This window comes from Trachemys scripta, chromosome 1 (assembly GCF_013100865.1).
Source record: "Trachemys scripta elegans isolate TJP31775 chromosome 1, CAS_Tse_1.0, whole genome shotgun sequence".
NCBI classification, from domain to species: domain Eukaryota; kingdom Metazoa; phylum Chordata; order Testudines; family Emydidae; genus Trachemys; species Trachemys scripta.
The window spans coordinates 236,696,584-236,723,390 of NC_048298.1; the positions used below are offsets into that span (position 1 = coordinate 236,696,584).

At 42.2% G+C, this 26,807-nt stretch overlaps 1 protein-coding gene across 3 annotated transcripts in view; it reads left to right on the forward strand.

The window, feature by feature from the left end:
- SH3RF3 (SH3 domain containing ring finger 3) overlaps nucleotides 1-26,807 on the forward strand; it is a 378,424-nt gene that overhangs the window by 315,811 nt on the left and 35,806 nt on the right. For 2 of the 3 annotated variants that reach the window (XM_034758088.1, XM_034758086.1), the window contains 4 exons: nucleotides 5,306-5,406; nucleotides 8,696-8,866; nucleotides 15,307-15,557; nucleotides 24,099-24,433. In XM_034758088.1, the coding sequence (XP_034613979.1) occupies nucleotides 5,306-5,406; nucleotides 8,696-8,866; nucleotides 15,307-15,557; nucleotides 24,099-24,433 (858 nt within the window). The remainder of the gene's footprint in view (nucleotides 1-5,305; nucleotides 5,407-8,695; nucleotides 8,867-15,306; nucleotides 15,558-24,098; nucleotides 24,434-26,807) is intronic. The other variant, XM_034758087.1, reaches the window with a different exon arrangement.

Consider the following 26,807-nt stretch of genomic DNA (forward strand, 5'->3'; position numbering starts at 1 on the left):
AAATTAATAGGCAGCAGGTTTAAAACAAATAAAAGGAAGTTCTTCTTCACACAGCACACAGTCAATCTGTGGAACTCCTTACCTGAGGAGGTTGTGAAGGCTAGGACTGTAACAGCGTTTAAAAGAGAACGGGATAAATTCATGGAGGTTAAGTCCATTAATGGCTATTAGCCAGGATGGGTAAGGAATGGTGTCCCTAGACTCTGTTTGTCAGAGGATGGAGATGGATGGCAGGAGAGAGATCACTTGATCATTACCTGTTAGGTTTACTTCCTCTGGGACACTTGGCATTGGCCACTGTTGGTAGACAGATACTGAGCTAGATGGACCTTTGGTCTGACCCAGTACGGCCGTTCTTATGTTCATAGGCTGGCAGACAGGACCACAGCGGGGAGCCACGCTGGGCGCAAAGCCTGGGGGTGCTGCAGCACCCCCCGCACTCCTACTTCCTGGGCCTATGGACGGGACTGGGGGCCAGCCTCCCGCAGCCAGTCCTTTAGCGCTGCCCAGCTTGTGCAGCCTGGGCTCCAGCGGCAATTTAAAGGGACTGGGGCTCTGGCTGCTGTTGCAGCAGCAGCAGCCGGGAGCCCCAGGCCCTTTTAATTTTCTGGGCCCTGGGGCAGCTGCCCCTTTTGACCCCATCCCCCCCTTGGTAGCCTTGTTGGTACAGTCCTTAAAGCCCTGCCACAGCAGCGCTTTAACATCAGCTGTGTACCAGCCCATACCAGCAGCTACTTTTACTGCTACGCTGTAACGGCCCATAACGGCCCACTTTCATCTCTGCTTCCCACCCCCCAGTCAGGATCTGCCCATTCCCGAACCTCTTAATCCAGGAGCGGTGGAAATCAAGCACCCCAATCCGGGCTCATTTTACCTCATGGCCCACTTTACTCATCCAGCTACTGAATGGTTTATGAAAGACCTAATGAGGATTTTCCCACCGGTGATCAAACCTACATCTCAATGGGACCTTACTCTCATCCTGTCGATGCTCACAGGTCCATCTTTTGAACCTATAGCAACATGTTCCATGACCTACCTGTCCATAAAGGTGGCATTCTTAGTGTCTATCACTTCGGCCAGGAAGATCAGCGAGCTTGGAATCATTATGGCGGACCCTCTGTAAACAGTTTTTCACAAAGAAAAGATTTATCTTCAACTACACCTCAAGTTCCTTCCCAAGATTGTTTCTAAGGCTTGGTCCACACTGGGGTGGGGGATCGATCTAGGAAACGCAACTTCAGCTACGAGAATAGCATAGCTGAAGTCGACGTTTCCTAGATCGAACTAAGCTTACTTACTGCGGGTCCACGCGGTGCAGGCAAGCTCCCCCGGCGACAGCGCTTCCTCCTCTCGGCGAGCAGGAGTTCCGCAGTCGACGGGGGAGCGCTTCTGGGATCGATTTATCGCGTCCAGATGAGACGCGATAAATCGATCCCAGAAGATCGATCTCTACCCGCCGAATCAGGCAGGTAGTGTGGACCTAGCCTAAATTTCACATCAATCAAAGTATACACTTAGCTGTATTTTTCCCAAAACCCCACATTTCCACTGAAGACAAGAGACTTCACTCCTTCAGTGTTCGGCATGCCCTGGTGTTCTACCTGCAAAGAACCAAACCTATTAGAAAATCACCAAGACTTTATATCGCAATAGTGATAGAGTGAGAGAGAGAGATCTCGCGGTCAAGCCATGTCCTCCCAGAGGAATTCTAAGTGGCTCTTGGGATGCATCCTTGAGTACTATAAGTAGCAAAAATCTCTCCCCTGGGGATAGTGGAGTCATAGCTCACTCCACGCGAGTATAAGCTATCTCCACGGCATCCCTATATGATGTTCTGCTGCAAGACATGTGCAAGACAGACACCTGGAGTTCTATCCACACGTTCCTGACACACTATGGTTTAGTTCAGGGGTCGGCAACGTTTCAGAAGTGATGTGCCGAGTCTTCATTTATTCACTCTAATTTAAGGTTTCGCGTGCCAGTAATACATTTTAATGTTTTTAGAAGGTCTCTTTCTATAAGTCTATAATATATAACTAAACTATTGTATGTAAAGTAAATAAGGTTTTTAAAATGTTGAAGAAGCTTCATTTAAAATTAAATTAAAATGCAGAGCCCCCCGAACTGGTGGCCTGTATTCCACATGTGGGTGGAATAGTGTGAGTGCCACTGAAAATCAGCTTGTGTGCCGCCTTCGGCACGCGTACCATAGGTTGCCTACCCCAGGTTTAGTTCATGTCTCGGCTATGGATGTAGCAGTGGGCTCTGCAGTATCGTAGATATCTTTGCTACCAGCTTCCTCACACCCACCTCCAATCTGAGCACTGCTTGCCAATCACCCACATGTGGAATACACATCACTCGAAGAAGAAATGGAGGTTACTGTGACGTTATTGACATAAACTGGGACCGTATAGATCATTGTTGCAACCAGGGTCCTGTAGTGGCACCCAAATCTTGTATAAAGGGGGTCAAATGGGGTGTCTAGGACAAGGTTATGGTTTACTGGTTATGATTATGCTGTCTATATGTGTGTATCAGTTTTGTAGTTGAAGTTATGAATATTGGCTCTATACTGTCTGTATGGCGAATATTGGCTCTATACTGTCTGTATGGCAAACTTATGCTATGCTTCTGGGTGACATCCCAGACAAGCTGAGATTAGCTCTGCCTAGCCTGCTTGATGGCCCATTAAGGACCATCAGCTATACAATGGACCCATTGAGAGAAGGCAGATACACCTTGTAACTCAGCAAAGTATGCAGGGACTGGCCCATGTGACTCCAGACTCCATTTTGCTGTAATTTTCCACAGTAAGAACAAAGAGGTTCTTATACCTGGAAAAGACTATATAAGGCTGATGCCTCATCTCCATCTCGTCTTCAATCCTGCTTCATACCTCTGGAGGAACTTTGCTACAAGCTGAAGCTTTGAACAAAGGACTGAGGACCCATCCCAGCGGGGGATGTATTCCAGAGACTTGATTTGAACCTGCAGTTTATTCCATCGCTGCTGCAAGCCTGAACCAAGAACTTTGCCATTACTGTATGTAATTGATTCCATTTAACCAATCCTAACTCTCATCTCTATCTTTTTCCTTTTATGAATAAACCTTTAGATTTTAGATTCTAAAGGATTGGCAGCAGCGTGATTTGTGGGTAATACCTGATTTGTATATTGACCTGGGTCTGGGGCTTGGTCCTTTGGGATCAGGAGAACCTTTTTTCTTTTACTGGGGTATTGGTTTTCATAACCATTTGTCCCCATAACGAGTGGCACTGGTGGGAGTACTGGGAAACTGGAGTGTCTAAGGAGATTGCTTGCGAGACTTGCGGTTAGCCAGTGGGGTGAGACCGAAGTCCTCCTAGTCTGGCTGGTTTGGTTTGCCTTAGAGGTGGAAAAACCCCAGCCTTGGGCTGCAACTGCCCTATTTTAGCAATTTGTCCTGAGTTGGCACTCTCAGTTGGGTTCCGCCAGAACCGCATTGTCACAGTTACTTACTATAACTTTGAAATGTGTGGTCTTATCTGTATTCCACTCCCTGCCCTCCTCCCCTCTGCTTTGGATTCTGTGGGATTGTGGGAGAGGCTTCAACCTGCACTGACTCTCATGGCGCAGGTACAGGCCAACAGACACATGACTCCTGCTGCACATGTGTACCCATGTGTGGAGTACAAAGAGGGACCACACATCTCGAAGAATCAGTAAGTAACCTCCATATATCTTGGCAGCCTCTAAAAGTACACAGCCAAATTCTTCCCACAGATATGCACCCATGGTTTCAAATGACTTCAATATGAACTCAGAATCAGTCCGTATGGTGTATTTCACAGATGTTAATGCTTCAATATTTGGTTCTTTGGACCTTAGAGTTGCCTGAATTTTAGTTTGGTGATGCTTTTTTGATCCTGAAAAGTGCTGAGGGATCACAGCTTTTGCTTCAATTAGCATTGAGGGCGCTCAGCAACTCTCAGGGTTAGGCCTTTATTGAAGTTAAAAATGTAGTTACTAGATTTATACAGATTCCAGGTCCATTACAGGGTACAGTGTGCAGTAGTTTGAGAGACCCCGCTTTTGTAAGACCCCATTCATCGTGAGGTATCTTGAACATGCTGTAGCGTCAAAAGTTGATCTACCTCCATACAACTTTAGGGCTGTGAACTTTCCAGTTAAAATAATACCTACCTCTCATAGAGCACTTTTCATCAGTAGATCTCAAAGCACTTAACAAAGGAGGTGTCACAAGCATATCCTTGTGCTCCTGTCTTCTCGTACAATTATCTCTAACACCTCTGGCTTGTTGTATTATCTCATCTACCATCCCTTCACAGTCCTGTGCAGCAACTCTGTTTACAGTGGCATGCAAACATTTTGCCGGAGAAAGAACTCCCTTTATCCTTGCCCTGTTAGCCTCTCCCACTCTCTCTCATTCCATTTTCTTGCACTTCCTTCCTGGGCACCTTTCAACTCTTCCAGTTAATGGGTTAACTAGCTCCTTGGCTCCCCCAGTTCATACTTATCTAGTAATTAGCCCCAGCTTCCCTCAGTCAGGCCCATCTCTGGGAAAACTAATTTGACTTACAGTGACCATAGTGCTGGTTCAGAGCACTCTGTTGCAGGAGGCCAGTATCATTATCCCCATTTTACAGATGGCAAAACTGAGGCACAGAGCTGGCTTGCCTAAGGTCACCCAGCAGGCTAGTGACAGAGCAAGGAATGGAACCAAAGTCTCTTGAATCCTAGTCCAGTTCTATATATACCCAGCCACACTGATGTCTCTGTTTTCATTTGCACTACCATCTGTCTCCGTTCTTTAAGGAGATAAAGGTTCCTGACCATAAAAAGCAATATTCAAATATGATCACATCAGTGAGTGAAAATTATCTATTTTTAAAAAAATATACGAATAATTAACCAAAGTATTACGGAAAAGAAAATGAGCTAGTTAAAAAAAAATGTTCTTATCAAAGTAGACACCATTTCAGGGGACATAAATATTGAACTGGTTTTATAAACTAGCCAAGTGGACTTGCTTTCTAAATGTTTTAAGGTTCATATCCAAGTTACAGCTGAACTATTCTGACATGCCTGTGGAAATGTTATTAACAAGCTACTGTCCCTTGTGCCTGAAATGTATTCTTGGAATTTCTGAGGCTAAAAGCGCATGTTGTCATACAATATCAGTAAGGTGGCAAATCTGAGAAATAGGCTTTGCTTGGAAATTCACAAAGGATGTATTTTACCCTCTATTTTAGGAAATGATGTATTTCACTTCTTGTGTATCTTATTTGTATGTTTTCAGGACTCCTCCTCAATTGGAACAGCTACAGTGGCTGGACCCAGAACAAGTGCAATAATTGGAGATCAGGGAACACCGACAAAGGTCCAGCTCCCCCTCAATATGTAAGTAGCCAGTTCATCTTAATCACACTCAGGCATTTTGCAAATCACTTGTGGTTTTGATTTATTTTTTTTTATTATTATTTGAAAGAGTAGTTCTCATAGCAGTAGTTCTTTGAATACAATTATCTCAATCTTTGAATACAGTTATCACTGAAATTGAAAAATGAACAGTGAAAGGTCAGGTCACCTTTCTTTACATAGTCCTTTTTTTAGCTTACAGAATATTTATTACAGTTATCTGAATCATTGCAAAGCAAATGGAGTGCCTATCTGCTAGAGAAAGCCTGCTCCCTTAAATTAAAAGCTTTAGGAAGGCCAACTCCCATACATTGGAACAACTGAGTCAATCATCATTCAGATGAACTGTGTCTAACCATAAAAAGTAGTCCAATCACATTCTTCAGTACAATAACCAAAGACATCAAATGGAACATTTTAAGTGCAAGAATATCGTGAGTGTATAAATACTGGATGGAAGAACAGTAGGTTGATTAGATAGGGTATAGGAGCAATAGGATCTATTATAATAATTCTCTTCTAGGCCAGTGAATATATTGGGTACCTATGTCATTAAACTACCGAACCCCTTCTTCTAATAAAATATATGAAAACCCAACTGAACCTTAACATACATATGTTTGTGTGCATAATGCCCTAAAAGCGTAGCTGAAATTCGCACACGCAAACATGTAAAATGAGATGACAGATCTACTTTAAAGAGAATAGGAAATTCAAAACCATGAAAACTAGCCCTTAGTAAACCCATTCTGCCACAACGAGTACTAAAGCTTAGAGGATACAAAACATCATTCATTGTTCTGAGATTCTGATGAGAGAATCGTATCGTTACTCTGCAGTCACTCTGTGGAGCCTGTGTGATATTAATGTGATGATACATATTGAGGCAAATCCTTCTCCTACCTTTTCAGATGCTTAGGGCCCTGGTGGAGTTCTGCTCTGCAAGGGAAGATTCCCTTACATATTGATAAAATCAGTGCTCAAGTCCTTAAAAAAAAAAAGGTTCCAGAACACATGATTTCAAGAACAAGAATACCTTAGGACAGGTTGAATCACTGGCTGGAGGTGCAGGGATAGTTATCAGTAGTACCAGAACCGGCTTGCACATGCTCTCAAACATGAGAATTTATATCCCTTCCAAACACTGTGTTTTTTTTTAAAAACCCTTACTACTGTAACTCCAGACATTCTTGCTGTCCATGTGTATATGCAATCCCTTTATGAATCCTGCTAGCTTTTGGCATCAGTGCTTTCCGGAACATTCCAGCACAACTCAATGCTGGATAAAAGGGGTAAGTAGGTCTAAGACCGTCTAATTTAGACTAAGTTATACCACCACTTTACACATGACCTCTGAATTAGGCCCACAATATAAAGACATAAACAAGTACTAATCAGAGGCGAGCCATGCTTCTTGATCCCAAGTTGTGCAGCCTCCACACTCTCCATTGTATCCTAACAGAGCACTGTGATGAGGGATGAGCACTGAAGCATGTAGCACTGTTTCATGTCACGCAGATGCATTTCAGTGTTCTTCAGTTCATATGCAGCCTCGTGTTTTCTGTCAGGTGAGCACCAATAGAGCTGATCATTGCTACCTGATTATACAGACTGAACAAAAAATATGCAGAATGGTTTCTCCTGTCTGTTGACTAATGAAATATAATTATATCACATGCACATGGTAAACGGAGCCAAGTACATCAACCTAAGCGTGCCCAGAGGAGCTGTTATCAAATATTTTGTATTCTACTCATTACTGTTGTTTATTTACTGGCTGCAAAAGAAAAAGAAAAGTCTACTGGTAACATAAAGGAATAAAATAGGAAAAACTAATAGGATTTATTCTTCAATTATATTTCCTAAAGAGCAGAAGTAAAAAGCCAAGCATCATTTTTATTGGTTGCAGGTCTACAATCACTGTGGTTATAGTTTTCATTATTTCTTTGTTTCTCTGCTACTAGGTATGCACTGAACCCCTTCTAACCTTTCCTCAATATGAGGATATTCTGCTACATTTTGTAGGGTAAATGCAGTTTTCACAGCATTTGCCCATTTGTTCTAGTCCTTCCGTACTGCCTTCAAAACAACACTCAGGAATGAGCAATCATAAACAGGGATGGTTGGAAATCTCCTTTTGTATTGGTGGCAAGGGGATAGTGTCAAAAAACTTGATTGTTATAAGATAGAAGGTGCTGTGGGGTGGTTGTTCTTGTTATTTTTTCCTTAACAGGCTTCCTAGCTATCCCCCAAAGTACAAGCAATCATTCTGAATTTTCAGCAAGCATCTCTCCAAACACTGGGACTAATTTTAACAGCTATAAGTTGTAGTATTTCATAGCATGAGTCATGTCCCTGAAGTAATGAAGCAAGAACAAAAGAGAGATGAAAGGAAAGATCATAAACAAAGGGAATAAATAAAAGTATAATTAAATATATAAAAAGTTATGGCTATTGAGATCAAGATTAAGTTGTGCTTATTGAGATAAAGACTAAGGTTATATGCATACTGCATACAAAAAACATAGGGTCAACTCTGAATCCTTGCTGTGGAGAAACTCCCATTGATTTTAATGGGAGTGTTGCCTGAGTAAGGATGCCATCGTTTGGCCCTAAGACAGTTGTTAAAAGAGTATCATCTTATCCACACACACAGAAATGTAGGAATTCTCATATTGGACCAGTATCCTCTTTCTGGCAGTGGGTAATACAAGATGAAAAAACCCTATAGCAAGCATTTGTGAAATAATCTGCTCGTAAGAAAAGTTTCTTCCTAATCCCCAAAGTTAGAGGCTGGATCATGCTCTGAACCATACAAATTTATATCCTCTCCAGACATTTGACTTTTTAAAAATACTCAATATTGTAACTCTGGACATTCTTGCTACCCATATGTATATGTAATCCTTTTATGAAACCTGCTGAAGTCTTGGCTTCAGTGCTACTTCGTGGCAGTGAGTTTGGCTGGCTGATTGTGCATTGTGTGAGAAAGTATTTCTGTGTGTCAGTTTTAAAGTTCTGCCTTTTAATAAAATAAACTATCCCCTTTGTTCTCATATTGTGAGTGAGGATGAATAGCAGTATTTGATCAGCCAGCTCTGTGCCATTCATTATTATGTATACCTTAATTATGTCCCCTCTTTAGTCATTGTTTCTGAGCAGCATGTGTGTCACAGGGCATTCCTGCACTGTTAGACTGAAATAAGAACCTGAACATCACTTGTTTTGGCATCATCTATACACTCAGCATGTGTGTAACTTCTCCCTGCAGCTACTTAGCTCTGTATGCATACAAGCCTCAGAAGAATGATGAGCTGGAGCTGCGTAAAGGCGAAATGTATCGGGTCATTGAGAAGTGTCAGGATGGCTGGTTCAAGGGGACATCTCTGAGAACGGGAATGTCTGGAGTCTTTCCAGGCAACTACGTGACTCCTGTTTCCAGGTGAGGACCATTGGCCAGAGGTTATTAGGTAGCTCTGCATAGGAGCAGGGATGTACAGAGAGGAGGGCAGAAGTTTCTACTTCTACAGAAAAATAAAAAATGGGTAGATTTAGTTTTAAATTGCACACTCTTCCCCGAAAGCTTTATTAATGGCAATTTTCTACCATTACCATCTTAGGTATCTTGGTTTGCTGGTTTTGGTTTTAGAATCACTCACATTTTCAAGAGACATTATTAATTGTTTAAAATTACTACATTTACAGTTTATCTGGATTGCCTACCCCATTATTTTAAAGAACCTATGAGCTATGGAGTCCATATCCAAAAAAAGGAACTAAAGGAGTTTTACAATAGAGATGAGAAAAATAAGGAGAGATTGTAGTTTGTTTTTCAACACCTCATCATTTTTATTTTGGTTTTGTAAAACTAAAACTGCAGAGTCATTTGAATAGAGGTTCAATTTTATCAGAAACCCCCAAAGTTCAGAGGTGGAAAGTAAGTTTGATAAATTAGTCCTGTTTCAGCCATCTGTGTATCAGAAATAGAACGGAGTGAGAAGAAACACAGTTTTGGGTTTTGCAAAATTTCATTGGTCAGAGTTTTGTTTGGCAAAGCCAAAACAAAGGCTGTTTCTGGCAGCATTTTATAGAAAACTCGGAAACTTGAGGGAAAGGGTCTAGGTAACTGGTTTCAGATTTGATCCCTCCCTAGTTTACTGCAATATACAGTGTGTGGTATAGACAAAACTAAAGACAAGCATAAATTGTAAAGAAAAACATAATAAATGAAGGGAGTCAAATGAAAATCAAACCAGAGAACCATTTCGAACTGGTATTTTTACTTGAACCAGAACCAAACCAAAACCATAATTTTATCCAATTTACTTACCTGATTTGGAACTGAACTGAAAAAAAAATTGGGCTACTGGTTAAAGGTTCAGCATTCTTAAGCTCAGTATTCTAGAAAAACTACTGTGACCATATTTTCATTATAAAACAAGACAACAAAATAAATAGGCATGTGATTGGTGCTAGAAAGGCCTGCCCCAGTATATAGTAGAACCTCACAGCAGTGGTGGATTAGCCACTGGGCCAACGGTGCCTGTGCCCAGGTGGCCCCTGAAAAAATGGGCATGCCCCAACTTGCTCCGCCTGCCCACAGCAAGCCCCCACGCCCCGACCCCACTTCCTGGCAGGAGCACTGGGTAGGCAGGGGAAGCCCCTGTTCCCCAACCCCGGAGGAGTGCTGGGTGGGCGGGGGAAGCCCCCATGCTCTGATCCAGCTCCCCAGCAGGAGCACTGGGGGGGGAGGGCCCCCATTTGCTCTGGCCCAGGGTCCCAGAAATCTGTAATCCACCTCTGCCTCACAGTTACAAACACCTCGGAAATGAGGTTGTTTGTAATTCTGAAATGTTCAAAATTCTGAACAAAACGTTATTGTGGTTCTTTCAAAAGTTTACAACTGAACATTGACTTAATACAGCTTTGAAACTTTACTATGCAGAAGAAAAATGCTGCTTTCCCTTTTATTTTTTTAGTAGTTTATATTCAACACAGTACTGTACAGTATTTGTTTTGTTTGTTTGTTTTTGTTTTGTCTCTGCTGCTGCCTGATTGTGTACTTCCAGTTCCAAACGAGATGTGTGGTTGACTGGTCAGTTCATAATGCTGGTATTTGTAACTCTGAGGGTAGGTCTATACTTACCTCCGAGTCCGGTGATAAGCAATCGATCTTTTGGGATCGATCCCGGAAGTGCTCACCGTCAACGCCGGTACTCCTGCTCAGCGAGAGGAGTACGTTGCATCGACGGGGGAACCTGCCTGCCGCGTCTGGACCCGCGATAAGTTCGAACTAAGGTACTTCAACTTCAGCTCCGTTATTCACAGAGCTGAAGTTGCGTATCTTAGTTCGAAATGGGGGGTTAGTGTGGACCAGGCCTGAGGCTCTACTGTAATGAGAGGAGAATGACATGACAATGAGAATCGACGAAGGCCAGCCCACAAGTGTAGGAAGGGAGAGAGGAAGTTTAGGAGCAGCCTGCTTACCACATGAGGCAGCAGGGGGCCCCAGAGAAAAGATCTCTGAGACTGCCCTGGGGAGGAATCAGGTGGAATCCTCCCTGGTCCCAGAAGTTAACAATAACTCTTCAAACCCAAGGAAAAATGTAGTGGCTCCCCAACCTTAGGCAGGCCTCCTCTGACCCATCTCCAGTATCTGGGGCATTTCCTCCCACCAGTTGCCCCACTTGAGGCCCCAAACTCAAATGTATCCCTTTCACCGCAGAAGTCCAATATGACATAACAAATGTTAGAAGATGTTATTTTAGTTTGCTCAAACAAATTGTTCATAAAAAAAATTGTGCTTATTTGACAACACAAAAACACTAGGAAAACTCTTGAAGTTGAAGATATATGGTCAAAAATCAAAATAGTTTCAATTTTAAGTTTCAACTCTCTTTTTTGAATTTACTTCCACTGACATTGATATTTGATTCAAATTGGTTCAAACTGATAACTGAACCATTGTTTGCGTTTTTTCTGATGACTTGAATCAGAATTGAACCCAACACACTGACTGCAACTGAATCAGAACCTGAACCAAAACAAAATAAATATCAGTTTGACTCTCTGAATAACTGTAACATTGTTTTCACTTTGCCCCACCTGTAGTCTAGCTGACTTTAGTCTAAGGTTGCATTTCAGTGCCAAAAGAATTAACGCTATAGCTTTGTAATGCCTGAATTATTCATTAATCTAAATTTCTTTATCTGATTTTTATACAGCAACTTGGCTGCCTGCGGTACTTGACTCTTTAGCTCTTAACAAGTAAAAGGTTCATGCTGTGGTATTGGTGATCCGGATCAGCAAGACTTTGCTAAATGCAGCATGTCATAGCTAGAATAAGACACTGAAAAATGCTAAAAGGCAAAAATGCTTTCTGCACCACATGAGTTCTATGATTAATTTTATGATCCATTAGAAATGAACGTGTAATTAAAACAGTCTGTTCATATATGCAGTACCTTAAGTGAAAACAGCAAGAAAAATACTATAATAAACAAACTCTCCCATTTGTCACAGTCTTTGATTTACCCGTTTTCCTTTCCTTCAACCAGCAAAACAAAGGAGCATGCTAGGGGGCAGGGTGGAGGGCTGTGCACGGCCAGTTGGGAACAGGGACAGGGTATCCAGGAAATGTACTAATTTCAAGTATCTCTCAGGCTCCCTCTGCTGGAGGGTTCCTATGGGATTCCCCAGCAGTGTTATTAAACCTGCAGGGGTGCATCTCTGCTTGTGAGCGCAGAGGCATGCATGTTGCTATATTGGTGAATCAAGCCTATTGCTGGTGATTTAGCCAGCTCTCTCTGAATCTCATTTCCTACTTGTCCACTTTTCACAATGTCATTGAGGGTGACACATAGCACCCAAAGGGGGTAAGGACCCTAGACAGTGTGTCACCTCTTCCCTGTCTGGAAGGTGGGGGAAATGTTCAAGATTTTCCAGTTTAAAAGAAACCCAGTTATACCACCATGAAGATGGATTCAAAACAACATAAATAGGCAAACTTTATACAAAGTGAAAAAATGTAGGAATCTATGTTTCTATTATTTTTCTTCCTTCTCTTGTTTATCTTCCTGTCTTCACATTTTTTGACTGTAGCGTCTTGCATCCTCTCATTAGTGTGTGTGCATGCTTTCCCTCAGACTTATTCCTTTGTATTTGTTTTCCCCCTTCACTCTCTTTCTTTAGGACTTAATATCTTCTTCTCTGGTTTGGCCTTTCACTCTAATTCGTATGTTCAGTGTTTCCCCTCCCTCTCCTCCTTTCCCCTCTCTCTGTCCTATTACATTTAAACTATTTCTCTCTCTAAAGTCCTCTCACCCATCCAGCCTCCTACAGCCTATCTTAGCTCCCCTCCATTATCTCCTCTCCCCGGTCTGATTTCCTGCCATCTCGCCCTTCCATTTTCTCCAGCCCAAATACTTCTCTCCCCACCCTCCTGTATCATGTCCTCATGTTCTGCCCTTTATCCTCTTCTCTCTCCTCCTCTTGTGGAGCTCAATGCAGTGAGGTGGACAAGGGAGGGCAATGAGAACAGAATAGCACCAAAGCCATTTGATCTGTTTCACAGCACTGCTGGGAAGTAGAGGGCAGGCACTTGGCTAGCGGAGAAGAACACACTATACATGTAAGAGCAAATAGAGAGCTGGCATCTGTACAGTATTTTCACCCCTTCTGACTGCAGTTACTAGGTCAGTGGGAGGGAAAGAATGAGACTTGGGGCAAGTCTACGCTTAAAAAGCTGCAGCTTTGCTTTACTACGCGGATGGGAGAACTTCGGTCAGCGTAGTTAATACGCTTCCGCGAGAGGCGGTAGCTATGTTGACATAGTGCTTTCTACACCCGGGGTTAGGTCGATACAACTACATTGCTCAGGGGTATGGATTTTCACACCCCTGAGCGATGTAGTTATACTGGTGTAAGTCTGTAGTGTAGACCAGCGGTTCTCAACTGGGGGTCTGCGGCCCTCGAGCCCTTTCAGGAGGGCCGCGGGACCCTGTGACAGGAACCCCAAGCCCAGGCGCCCCCCGGCCATGGGGCTGAAACCCCGAGCCTTGATGCCCTCCACCACAGGACTGACGCCAGGAGCTTTGGCATGAAGCTGGGAGCCCTGGCACCCCCCGCCGTGGGGCTGATGAAGCCCCGAGCGCTAGTTGCCCCCTCTCCCTGCAGTGCCAGAACAATCCCAAGGGCAGCTCCACCCCCCCACACACTTCCCCCTCTACCCGCCCCGAGGCTCCACCCCTTGGCCAGGTCAGAGGGGGGAAGCCAGTGTCGGTCAGTGCGGGCAGCTGCTGCTCTGGCTGGCACCATGGAGCAGGCGACCTCCTCGTTCCCTCGCCTGCTGTTGGTGCCCAGGGTTGTGGCTGCTGCTCCTCAGCTCACGCAGCTAGTAAGAGCCACCCAGGCAGGGGGACCCAGCTCTGTGGCTGGCAGAGCCCTTGGGGACCAGTGACCATAGGGGAGCCCTCCTGGTGCACAGCCCCTAGCTACTCCCCTCCCTGCATCCTGAGCTACCCCTCCCCCACTGCCTGCACACAGCCCCAGCTACCCCCTGCCTGCACCCTGAGCTACCCCCTGCCCTCACACAGCCCCTAGCGACCCCTCCCTCCCCCCGCATTACCCTCCCTCCCGCACACAGCTCCTAGCTACCCCCTCTCTGTACCCTGAGTGGTTTTCAAACTTTTGGTGCTGAACCCCACCACACATGGCGCAGACAGGCTGGGTGGTCTGCTGAGGGAAGTCAGAGGGGGGAGGTGGCGCTGCCTCCCTGGATCCTACTGCACGGAGCTGGCCCAAGCCCTACTGGCCCAAAGTATGTCTATGCTTAAGGGCCCACCCATGCCCGGAGTCCCGAGTCTCCTCCCTCCCCCACTGGGCCCTGGAGCTTTTATAGCATGTTGAGAGAGGCCTTAGAAGAAAAAGGTTGAGAACCCCTGGTGTAGACCTTGGTCAGCAGGGGAACAGGGCTCTGCTGAGCTGGCTGCATAAAGAAACAGTCTTGTCCCTGAATCCTCTTCTCTCTGCTTGCCCAGACAACGTGGATAATCAAAGGGTTTCCAGGGCCAAGCAGGTAAGAGAAGGAAAATGTGTACAATGTGGGTGAGCTGCTAGGGCTGGGTTTTGTAGGGGGGTTGGTTGTTTGCTTGTTTGTTTGCCTATTAAACAGATCTCCCTTCCAGTAAGGTCAGTTGAGCTCACCTAGCCTCTGGGCTCACTTATCATTCTTTTGAATTAGAACTGGGTGAATGGTTCATGTGAAAATCCAAAGCCAACCAAACCAGCTGGTTTTGAGGCTGCCAGTCCAAACCCGAACATCACCATTCTGATTCAACAGGCATACTGTAGGGATTTGGTGCTGCCCATCTTTTATTCCACATACATTTGCATGGAGCTCAGGCCCTACATTAATATCTTCACGGCTCATTTTAATTATTTTTCCATTGCCACCTGCAAACATAGCCATGCTGTACAAAACAGCATTTTGATGACATCCGTTTCTTCTGGATTTGGTTGGTAATATGTAGAAGTCTATTAAAATAAATTGAAGCAGTAATTCTGGGTTTCGAACAAGTTCATGGAGAAAAAAAGATGATCTTTCTGTTCTTATATCATTTGTATCTTGTGCTGAACATTCAAGCTTGAGCGATCCCCCATGTGCGGAGCAGGGGAGAAGGTGCAAAATTCCACCAAAATACATATTTTTCTGGGAAATATAAACAAAATAGAATACTTACCCTTAAACTTCATTTTATTTTAATACCTTAATTTGTATCATGTCCCACTTCAGGGGACTTCTGGTAGTTTATGGCAATCACTGCAGTATACGAGTAACTATGTCTTAACAGAGTTTTCACATTATACTTCCTTTCTCTTTAGAGTGCCTATAGGAGGTGGCCAGCCCAGGAATAGCTTAGCAGGCGGGGCTCAGACAGTAAAAGGACCCCCAGGAGCTGTTCACCCAGGAGGTGCAAGTCTTACAAACACGGCCACTGCTGTCAGACCTGTTGTTCCAATCACTGCACCTCAGACACATCCCCAACAACAAACAGCGTCTCCTCAGATGAATAACTGCATGAGGTACTCAGCCCAGCAAATGGTCAGCCAGACTCGCAGTGCCATGCAGATGGGTATGTATAGTCTCCCTAATGCCTCTTGCCTTACCTTCTCAGAATCTGACATTGTATCCCTCGTGAAAAAAGCCACTGGAATCCGATTGTACCTACAAGTTTTCTTTGCAAGTCTTTCATTTTAGTCAAAGCTCAGCCCTCTGTAATAGGATATGTTTTATTGCTTGTAATATTTACAGACTTCTATTGATCTCTGGGAACTATGCTGTGTTTATCAGATTGTGCTGTTGTCACAGCTGAAATAGATTACAGTGGTTACAAATATTTACATAATTTATTTTAGAGAATAAAGCATCCTGCATCCTAAGAAGATTAACATTTCTAAGTCCAGTTGGCTTACTGACAAAAAAAAATACTGCACTTATCACAAACAAGTAATATGTGACTTAAAATTAAGAAACATTTCACTGGGCTTCAAGGATGAAAGTTATATATTAGGCAGAAGAGGACTCAGCACTGGTGGTAAAGGAAGATATCCAAAAAACAGTGCCACCTCTTTGAAATGCGAATAAGAGGTTTGCACAGCAGGGGGCCAGTGTTGTTTCTAGTTTTCCTTTTTGATGCAAAGCACGGGTTTTCTGGAGCAGAATTTATGCTGCTTTCCTCATGTTCAATTGTTGCAATGTTGAGTGAATTAAAAGTAAATTACATGGTAGATCTTTACGGCAAAATGTAAAGATGTTTTGTTTTTAATATTTTATAGAGACTTGAGCCCTTGTGTTTATAAAGACTGAGCTAGAGAAGCACTGGGAATGCTGGCAACTGAAGATTTTAGATTCAGAACAGACTAGACAAAGTATGCTACAATCTAAAACATAGATTCTCAGATTAAGGCCAGAAGGGACCATTATGATCATCTAGTCTGACCTCCTTATAACACAGGCCAAGTGGAAAAGTAATCAAATCCCCATGAATCTAAATCTTATTCTATTTCTTTGGTTGTAACGCATAGTGGCATCTCTTTACATGCATAGAAGTCACGCTACAATGTAATCTAATTATCATAATTAATTTTTTGTAGTTCAGAGAGAAGATTGATAGATTCCAAGGCCAGAAGGGACCATTGTGATCATCTAGTCTGACCTCCTATATAACACAGGCCATAGAACTTCCCCTAAATAATTCTTAAAGTGTATCTTTTAGAAAAACATCCAAACTTGATTGGAAAATTGCCAGTGATGGAGAATCGACCACAATCCTTTGTAAATGTTCTAATGGTTAATTACTCTCACTATTAAAAATATACTCCTTATTTCCAGTCTGAATTTGTCTAGCTTCAACTTCCATCCATTGGATCACTTTACAGATTAAAGAGCCCATTATTGAATATTCATTCCCTATGTAGTTACTTAGAATGTAAAGTAGTCACTCCTTGACCATCTCTTTTTTAAACTAAGTAGATTGAGCTCTTTGAGTCTGTCACCATAAGGCATGTTTTCTAATCCTTTAACCATTCTTGTGGCTCTTCTCTGAACCCTCTCGAAGTTATCAACATCCTTCTTGAATTGTGGGCAGCCAAAATGGGACACTGTATTCTAGTAATGGTCGCACCATTGCCAAATACTCCTACTCGAGATTCCCTGTTTGTGCTTTTGGCCACAGCATCGCATGGAGTTCATGTTCAGCTGATTATCCACTGTGACCTCCAAATCTTTTTCATAGTCATTGCTTCCAAGGATAGAGTCCCCCATTGTGCAAATATAGCCTACATTCTTTGTTCCTACATGTATACACTGACATTTGGCCATATTAAAATACATACGGTTTCCTTCAGCCAAGCTTACCAAGCAATTCAAATTGCTCTGTGTTAGTGACTTGGACTTTCATTATTTACTCTTCTGACAATTTTTTTGCCATCTGCAAACTGTATCAGTGCAGACTTTGTTTCTTCTAGGTCATTAATAAAAATATTAAATAATGTAGGGCCAAGAACTGATCCCTGTAGAATCCCATTAAAAATGCACCTTTTCAATGATGATTCCCTGTTTACAATTACATTTTGAGTCCTATCAGTTAACCAGCTTTTAATCCATACAGTAGGTGCCATGTTAATTTTATATCTTCTAGTTTGTTAATCAAAATGTCATGTGGTACCAAGTCAAATGCCTCACTGAAGTCTAGGTATAGTACATCAACACTACAACTTTGGCTGATAAAGGTAGTAATCTCATAAAATATATATCAAGTTAGTTTGACATGATTTATTTTCCATAAACCCATGTTGATTGGCATTAATTATATTATCCTCCTTTAATTCTTTATTAATCAAGTCCTGTATCAGCTGCTCCATTATCTTGCCTGGGATTGCTGTCAGACTGACAGCCTATAATTACCTGGGTAATCCTGTTTATCCTTGGCACACCATTAACTTTCTTCCGGTTTTCTGGAACTTTTGTGGTGTTCCCAGACTTATTGAAAACCAGCATTAACAGTCCAGCAAGCTTCTCACCCACCTCTTTTAAAACTCTTGGATGCAAGCTATCTGGACCTGCTGATTTAGAAATGTCTAACTTTAGTAGCTGCAGTTTATCATCCTCCTAAGAAACTAGCGGAATAGAAAGTGTTTTTATATATGACTACATTGTGACGGATTGAACCCCACCTTCTGGGATGTCACTTGATATGCTTGGGTCCCACTCAGCCCTCCGGCCCTGCCAGCCTGGATTTCCCTTGCACTGGGTTGCTGTGCCAGGCTCTCAAGCCCCTTTCCAGCACACACCCAGGCAAGACCACAGCCAGCTGCAGACACAGACTACAGTCAGATCTGTGTGAGAGGATTCATCCAGCACTCCCATGCACACCCACTGTGGAGAGGTAAACCCCAGATAATATTGTGTTGTGCTGTATAGAAAGATCTGCACAGCACAAGCTGATAAAAATTTGTCCTCTCCCTCAATGTGAAGAGAGATATGCACAGCTTGTTGTCACACCCCCTCCCTCCCATATGGATTGGATCGCACAAACTGGGTTATGTTATAAACAAGAAAACAAGAAATAAGGTTATTAACAATAAAAGCTACATTTTATATGATCATAAGGGATAGCAAACAGAGCAAAACAGATTACTAAGCAAATAAAACAAAACACGCAAACTAAGCTTGATTCACTAAAGAAACAGGTTACAAAATGTAATTTCTCACCCTAAATGTTGAATTAGGCAGGATGCATAGTTTCTAGCTCAGCGTTCCAGTTATTTCTCTTTACAGACTATACTCCTCTGTCTCAGTCTGGACTCAGCCCTTGCCTTTCCCACAGCTCAGTTCCTTTGTCTCTTCAGGTACTTTCAGTAGACTTTCTTCTTGGGCAGGAAGGAATGGAGAAGAGTCCTGTTTGCCTTACTCCCCAGCCTTAAATAAGATTTACATAAGGCAGGAATCTTTTGTTTCCCAGTCTTGACCTCCTCCTCCTTTTGGTGGAAAATCACTAGAAGTCCAAGATAGTGTTTAGTACCAGGTGACAGGACCATCTGACCTAGTAGTGTCACAGCTACATCCCAGGACGCCTCTCAGGAAGGAGAGAGATTAGTATCTTTAAAGTATAGTATATTTGTATCTATAAAGATTGTTTCTTCCTAATGGCCCATCAAAGCTGATGGGTGTCTCCCAAATACACACACAGTTGTAATTGTTATGTAGCCAATATTCCTATCTTTAGATACAGAAATGATACATGCATACAAATTGGATAATCACATTCAGTAAATCATAACCTTTCCAATGATACCTTACAAGACCCATCTTGCATAAAATATATCTTAGTTAGGCCATATTCATATCATAACCATATTTCTATGAAAAATATGGTGTGTAATGTCACATACATTACCTGTTTTCCCCCCAAATACAGAATAGACATATCTATTGAACGTGTCTTCTTTTGTGTATTATTATTGATAATTTTACCACTACCATCTAGTAATGGCCCAGTACCATTCTTATGATTCTTTTATGATTTGTTTTGTTCCTAATAGATTTAAACAATTTCTTCTTGTCTGTAATTCTGCTGGCCATAGTGTTCTCCTTGTGTCCCTTTGCTTCCCTTATCAATGTTCTGTAAGTGCTTACTTCTTCCTCAAATGAACCGATCAGCAAGTTCTCCAGATTTCCTCTCCACTGCTTGTCTAGTCACCAGCAGCCCTTGTAGTCAGACCATGCATGATCTGAAACATATTCACGGTTTGGAAAGACTCAGGAGGCAGGAATGGAGTGCTTGTTGGAAAGTAGCATTAAATATGTCACTGTGTCATGTATCTTGTAATAGTAACCAAGCTGGCATCAGTTTACACAGATCTGGCAGTACAATATATCTTTGGCTCTCTGGAACCTTTTAGGAAGTTCCTGTTGCTTTAGATGGCCATGCTAAATAATAAAGAATAAAGAAGTATTCTCATGGAGCTAAGACAGGATGTGGTTGCAGGATAATTTTAGCCCAGGTAGATGCATTATACCCTCCCTTTCCCATCTCTCAGCTAATCCATGTAGCTGCCTTCTGCCTTCAGAAGCTACCTGCCAGCACTCCCTGCGTTCTTCTTGTCCCATGTGGTTTTGAGACCACATCTCAATATCCTTCCAACATCTTGACATGCAAAGTAGTCAGAGCAGAATAACTCAGGAAATATAGCTCTCCTGGCACTTAATTTTTTGTGCTTCTCATACTTTCCATGGGTATTTGAGGTTTATTTTAAGATCTCAAAAAACCAAACAATGTATTAGACACAATATGTAATTCACAAAGTAAAGGGAAAATTAGCAGAATTTCCAACATTGACTTAAGGAATACTCCAGTTCAATTTCTCTTTCACCAATCCACAATGGCCAGAATAGGCTGCTGTCCAGTAGCCCAAATCCTACAGAGCTCTTCTGCATCTCGGCCTGCAGAGTGAAGAAACTTAATCCTATGTCTTAAAAAAAAAGAAGGTACTTCCAATAAAAGAAAATTATACAATATTCAAGTCATGCTCTTGTTGGCTTGCAATATACATGAATAACAAATCAATTTTTTCACAAATCCACTAATGTCGAAATACAGAAAATGAAATATGAGCAGTCCAGAACAAAAATAGTCTTCAGTGAACATTGCTAATTAATAGAATGATTGACACAGCACAATCCAAACCCACAGATGTTTAGAGCAAAGACAGCTATAGACTGTAGAAGCCCTGCTCACAGCTGAGTCTTCTCCGACCATTTCTTTTGCTGTTTTTGGCACTGTCAGTTTCCTTCATGCCTAGAAACGCTGATGCCTGTATTAAACAAACAATGCATGTCAGTATGACTATCGAATCAACCTTAAATCTAGAGGGAGGTAGCAGCATGCAATGAAGTTCTATCATTTGTATTCTTATCCCAGAGATCTATAGAAATACCATTTCACCTTGGAACCAATCTGACTGTAACAATATTTTCAGACCTTGAACACTGCCCTTATGCTTGTAGAGGGCTACAAGATTTGATTTCTTGTAGCAGGACTTGCACATTACACAAATCCCAAACGAGAGTGCCACTCGATTAGCCTACCCACAAATACAATTTGTACACAAAGATTGGGAGGGGATGAGTTAGGTGGGAGTAAATCAATAATACCCATTTCTAACCTGAATTTGGAGATGGCCCATATATTTCATTACATGTTGTTGGGTGATCGAGTAGCAGGGGCGGCTCCAGGCACCAGCGCAGCAAGCGCGTGCCTGGGGCGGCAAGCCATGGGGGGCGGCCCACTGGTCGCTGTGAGGGCAGCAGTCAGGCAGCCTTCGGCGGCATGCCTGTGGGAGGTCCGCCGGTTCCGCGGTTTCGGTGGCAATTCAGCAGCAGGCATGCCGAAGGTGCGGGAACAGCAGATCACCTGCAGACACGCCACCGAAGGCCGCCTGACTGCTGTGCTTGGGGCGGCAAAAAACATTGAGCCGCCCCTGGAGGTAGGGAAGACAGTAAAAAAGAAAATGACAATCTGGAGAAAATCTGAATTCGTGGACTCTTACTCTTCCTGGAGGACAAAGTTACAAAAAAATTCCAGACAAATAAGTGACAGTTTGGTGGATTGCTAAATTCAACATGAATAAACAGAAACTCTGTTGGATGAAGGAATAACTGGGATGAAGGAATAACTGGGAAAGAGAATCATACCAACATTGGAGTTGCTGTACTGGAATATATTAGGGGTCCATCTAGCACAGGTGTCCATCTAGTTGATTGTCTTCCAAAGGTTGGTAATATCTGATGCTTCAAGAAGAGGTTAAAAAAAAATCTCAATAGGCATCCAGTGTTGTGTGTGTAACATGGGAATAAGATTAGGGTGGAATTGCTTCATGAGCTCAGATGGTGATCAGTTGCTACGCTGAGCGTGGGGATGATGCCCTTTGCCATTTTAAACCCTAGCGATGTAAGAGCAGGTGCTGTTCTGACAGATATTAATAGAAAATCCTTTTTTGAATTTTACTAGAATAATGCTGGTCAGTAATATCCCATGACAGAACTCCACAGATTGGTTTTAATGCTGCTTAAAAAGTATTCTTAAGAAAGGGAATTTTAAGAGAACTACTGAATTTTTTAAGTGTTGGGAATGCTTAACTCTGGCCTATTCTTCTCCACTGTACAAAGCAACAAACCCACCTGGAGAACAGAAAAGACTTAGGCATGGAAATGAAACTGGAGCTCTGTGCTATACTTTTTGACACATGAAGCATTCTATAGTTTCCTGGATCCTTGGAGGGCTGGCATTGATAGTCAGTGTGTTGTAGTTATTGTTATATAGATGAGCAGTAGTTCCCCGGTTCTTGGTGGTGATCTGCTGAGGTAAAGTGGAGTTCACCTATCTGGGGAAGGAAAACTAAGTGGTTTTGCATAGTCCCTTTAGGATTTTCCTGGCAGAAACAAAGCTGATCTCAAACGTGCTTTAATGATTGGCACTACTTAACTTGTCTTGAACAGCATAGTAATTTGCTATTCTCTTTTTTAAAGTGCCAATACATATTGTTAAGCCTAAAATATTGTACAGTTTTTGGTTTCTTTAAATCACATTTCAAAAATACAAGATCAGTTTTAATAATCTAAATTAGTCCCTGCTGATGTAAGTTTAACAGTTAGGAGCTCCAGAAATGATCAAAGAGTTAACAGTAACTATTAGAGTGAAGTAGGAATTTATTTTTAAAATGGAGTATATTTGTGTTTACCTTGAAGAGTAAATACCATGGACACTCAATGATTGTAGAAGTCAACAGTACACTCAGTGGGCTGTTTACAAGATGTGGTAGGAATTGTGGGTTTTTATTTTAAAACACGAGAGGGGTAGCCATGTTAGTCTGGATCTGTAAAAAGCAACAAAGAGTCCTGTGGCACCTTATAGACTAACAGAAGTATTGGAGCATAAGCTTTCGTGGGTGAAGCTTTCGTATTCACCCACGAAAGCTTATGAAAGCTTATGCTGCAATACTTCTGTTAGTCTATAAGGTGCCACAGGACTCTTTGTCCCTATTTTAAAACACTGTGTGTTTCATATGAGGAAAATACTTTCAGGTAGAGCCATGTGAAGAACTGATTTTTTGATTCACTGGCAGTTCTGAAAAATTGGAGGAAAAAATTGACCCAAACCCCACATTTTTTGTCAGTAGTGGTGCTGTCCCCCTCCTCCTCACACACACTCTTATACCTGAAAGCCCAGTGGCTAGGGCACTCACCCGGCAAGTGAGAGACAGGAGACCTAAGTTTGAATCCCCACTCTGGAATGGAGATGTAAATTCAGGTTTCCCCATGCTCAGGTGAATGCACTAGCCACCTACAGGCTATCCTAGGGTAGGTCTCTTTCACTCTTTCTTGAAGCTGTTCCACTTCGTATAAAATACTGAAATTTTCAATGGGGCAGGGACCTGTCCCCATTCCCAGCCGAGCACTCTAACCGTGGGCTATAAAGTCACTCTCATGCTCTCTGTCTGGGGTCTAATGACAATTCAGGTATTTTATACAAAGCGGAACAGCTTCAGCAGGATAGAATGAGAGAAAACTACATCAGAAGAGCCAGTAGCCTGGTGGTTAGGACACTCACCTGGGTTCAAGTCCCTGCTCCAGAGTGGGAATGCAAACCTGTCTCCTATGTCCTAAGTGAGTGCCCTATGCACGGGGATGTTGGGTTCAAGGGAGGCTGGCAGCACCACAACCTCCTCCTTTTTGTGAATGGTGCCCTTATGACTATAGCCCAGAAAACCAAAAAGTGTCATTTTTATAAAAGTCAAAACGATTGATTTAGACATTACTGAAATATTTTCTTTGACTGAAACAATTTGCCAAAGTTGACATAAATTCGCACAATGTTTTGGTTGACCTGAATCTGCATTTTTCAGCAAAAATAGGTTTGGATGAAAAATTTTGCCCTGCTCTTCTTCCAATACAATACATTCTGATGTTAAACTTTTACCTCTCCTGTGGACAGTCTAACACTAGGGAGTAAAGTACGTTTATCATAAAGTAAATAAAATTATCTGTTCCTTTGACCTGTATCAGTACTAACAAGCTTCATTCTTTGCTGTGCTTACCTCCTGTTATTCTTCAGTAGCACACCCCTCTGCCCAGGTACCGGAGCGGCCCACGGCAACCGTCTCACCACTGAGAACCCAGAACTCTCCATCCCGTCTCCCAGCCACTGTGGTTAGGTCACACTCCATGGCTTCTCCACAACATGCCCACCAGTCCCCTGTCCAAGTTATTCCTGGAGCACAGTGTGCCAGGCCCATCATTCCTCTCACTTCAGCAGCAGCAGCCATTACTCCTCCAAATGTCAGTGCGGCCAACTTGAACGGAGAGGCAGGAAATGGGCCGATCAGTGGCTTGGTGACTTCCAGCCCAACCAACACCTCCTGCAAAGCAGAGGAGAGGAAAAATGAAAAGGTAATTGCCTTCTCTGGTGTAATTTAGCAATGGGGGAAGCAGCGTACCTTTTTGAAAATCTTGAATGATATCTGACTTATTTTCTTCTTCTGTTTCCACCGAACATCCTTGCTAAGACCATATATTTTTGATTAATGCCTCTTGTGTGTGTGAGGAGAGATGTGATACTGTTCCTGGTTAATCTGTCAAACGCTCATGTTTAACAAGTTTGCTGAGCCTGTATCTTGTCTGCATTTATAGATTAAGGTTTTTCCTAGCTAACGGTTATAGAAACAGATATAGAAACAATCCTCTATAGGTGTCAACGGTCCCCCATCCCAACATTTAAATAAGGGAAGTAAAGGACAAACATCAAGAGATGCTTTTGCTCACCAGGTTTTCTATGAGAGGCAGAAGCAGCATTTTATCATGTAAGCACTGGGCATCCACATCTACAACTATTTTCATACTTTTTAAAATCTGTTCATTGGTTATACTGTAGCATTATCCACTTGCATGTGAGAAATGAGTTTTGCTGTTAATCTGTTACATTTCTACCTTCTGGCACTTTACTTGGTTGGTGTCTGAATCTTACAGATTTGAAATAGCATAGAAAGACATTATTGGAGAGAGACAGGCTTCACAGCCAGGTGGCCAAGTCAGAAACTATCTGTCTAATTACATGGAAGAAGTTTTATGAGGTACAAGCCTTGGATGCTGGTGATGGAAGCATAATAGAACACTGACGTGTAAATGGTAGGAGCTGTTAACAGTTCTGTAAACATCTCCATTTCTTTCAGAAAATTGCATTGCCATGGTTCAGTGAAAGAGAGAACTGGATTAAATATGACTCATTGCAGTATGTGATTGATACATTGTAGATTCAAGCTTCTAGGAATCAACTCTGGAAACAATATTTCAATGTCTGCGCCTTAAACGTGTTGCTAATGAAAGCCAGGGCTTTAAACATTCTCAGCCTTTTAGACTCTTAACAAATATTTTGCTTTCACCCAGAGTTTGCCCCTTGAAAACAGTTCCCATATATCAACTCTGAGAGTTGTTCACTGGACACCATAGCAGAGCCTACTGATAAACTCTGCCTGGAAGCAAACTGTGGCTTGTGTTTGAACAGCATGAGAGGTGAGGAGTTTAGCTTTCTCCTGGATTTGCAGAATTTTTTTTTTCTAAATTCACTAAGTCGCTCCATAGTAACAGACATGCATGGGATAAACATTTACTGCGTACACAATAATGCCATGTTTGGAGATCTCCTGAGTGTGCTGAAGGAAACTTGGTAAATATGACATGTGCTCAGGTTCACAGATAAATACTAGTTTCACAAAGATGAGGAAAGTGAGTTTTAAAATCCCCTCTTAATCCTCTCTCTTGAGTATCTTCCTGATGTCTTTCAATAAAGAGAAGAAGGGCATTGAATTCTGCCCTGGATGTGAAATTTAAGTATCTGTTTCCAAAAAATGAATTCCCAACTAACATTGAATGTTCCATGATACATGACCAGTATAATACTTTTTTACTTGCAACCCGAGTTACTACTTTTGTAAGGGAAAGAAAACCTACAGTATATTGGCAAATTTAGTGAAAGATCTATGTTACCTCAGAAATGTGTTCCTCATCAGGGCTTAATGCAATGGGATTTTGGAACTTTTTAAAAAAACTCAAAAAGGAATCCAAATGTCCGTACATTTTTGTTGATAGATTTCTGGTAAGATTCCACATTAAAACTATACAGGCCCAGTTATACTGTGTTGTTTTTTAAAATATTTGTAAATTCATCCAAACATATAAAGCTTAAAGTTATTGACTTTGTCTGAGGGAAAATAAAAGCTAAATGATTATTTGATCTTTATGGACAATCATCAATAAACTAACTATATATTTCAGTAATGCAAAGTATTGCAGAAAATTGATAGTCCTTGCAAAAAAAGTGTGGAAGAGGAAGTGATGATTAAAATGATAAATTGGAATCTTAGAGGCTTGTTCTTCTCCTTCTGAGGGAGAGAAAGGCATATAACTGTCATGTGCATTGAGCAATAGACCTGAAACCTATTCATATAGCATGTCATTCTTATCTTATCCCCTCTTCTTAGAAGTCGTGATTGAGGCTTGTCCAATCCAAACTATGCACCTATTCTCTGCACAATCGGAATAAAATCTGAACAGAATTTTTTGGAAGTTAAGATTTAGGCTAGTAATAGACTTAAAGCCACTTGTTACTAGAGAAGAACCTGAGCTGCAAAGTTGAGATTCCGGTCTGGATAGAGACAGAGGTCAGCCATACAGTTCAGATATGAGCACATTCCAAACATCCTCAGATTTTGTTGTGAGCCCATCTCATGGTGGTTTAAAGGGAGGCCTCAAAAGTAATCCCCAAGGT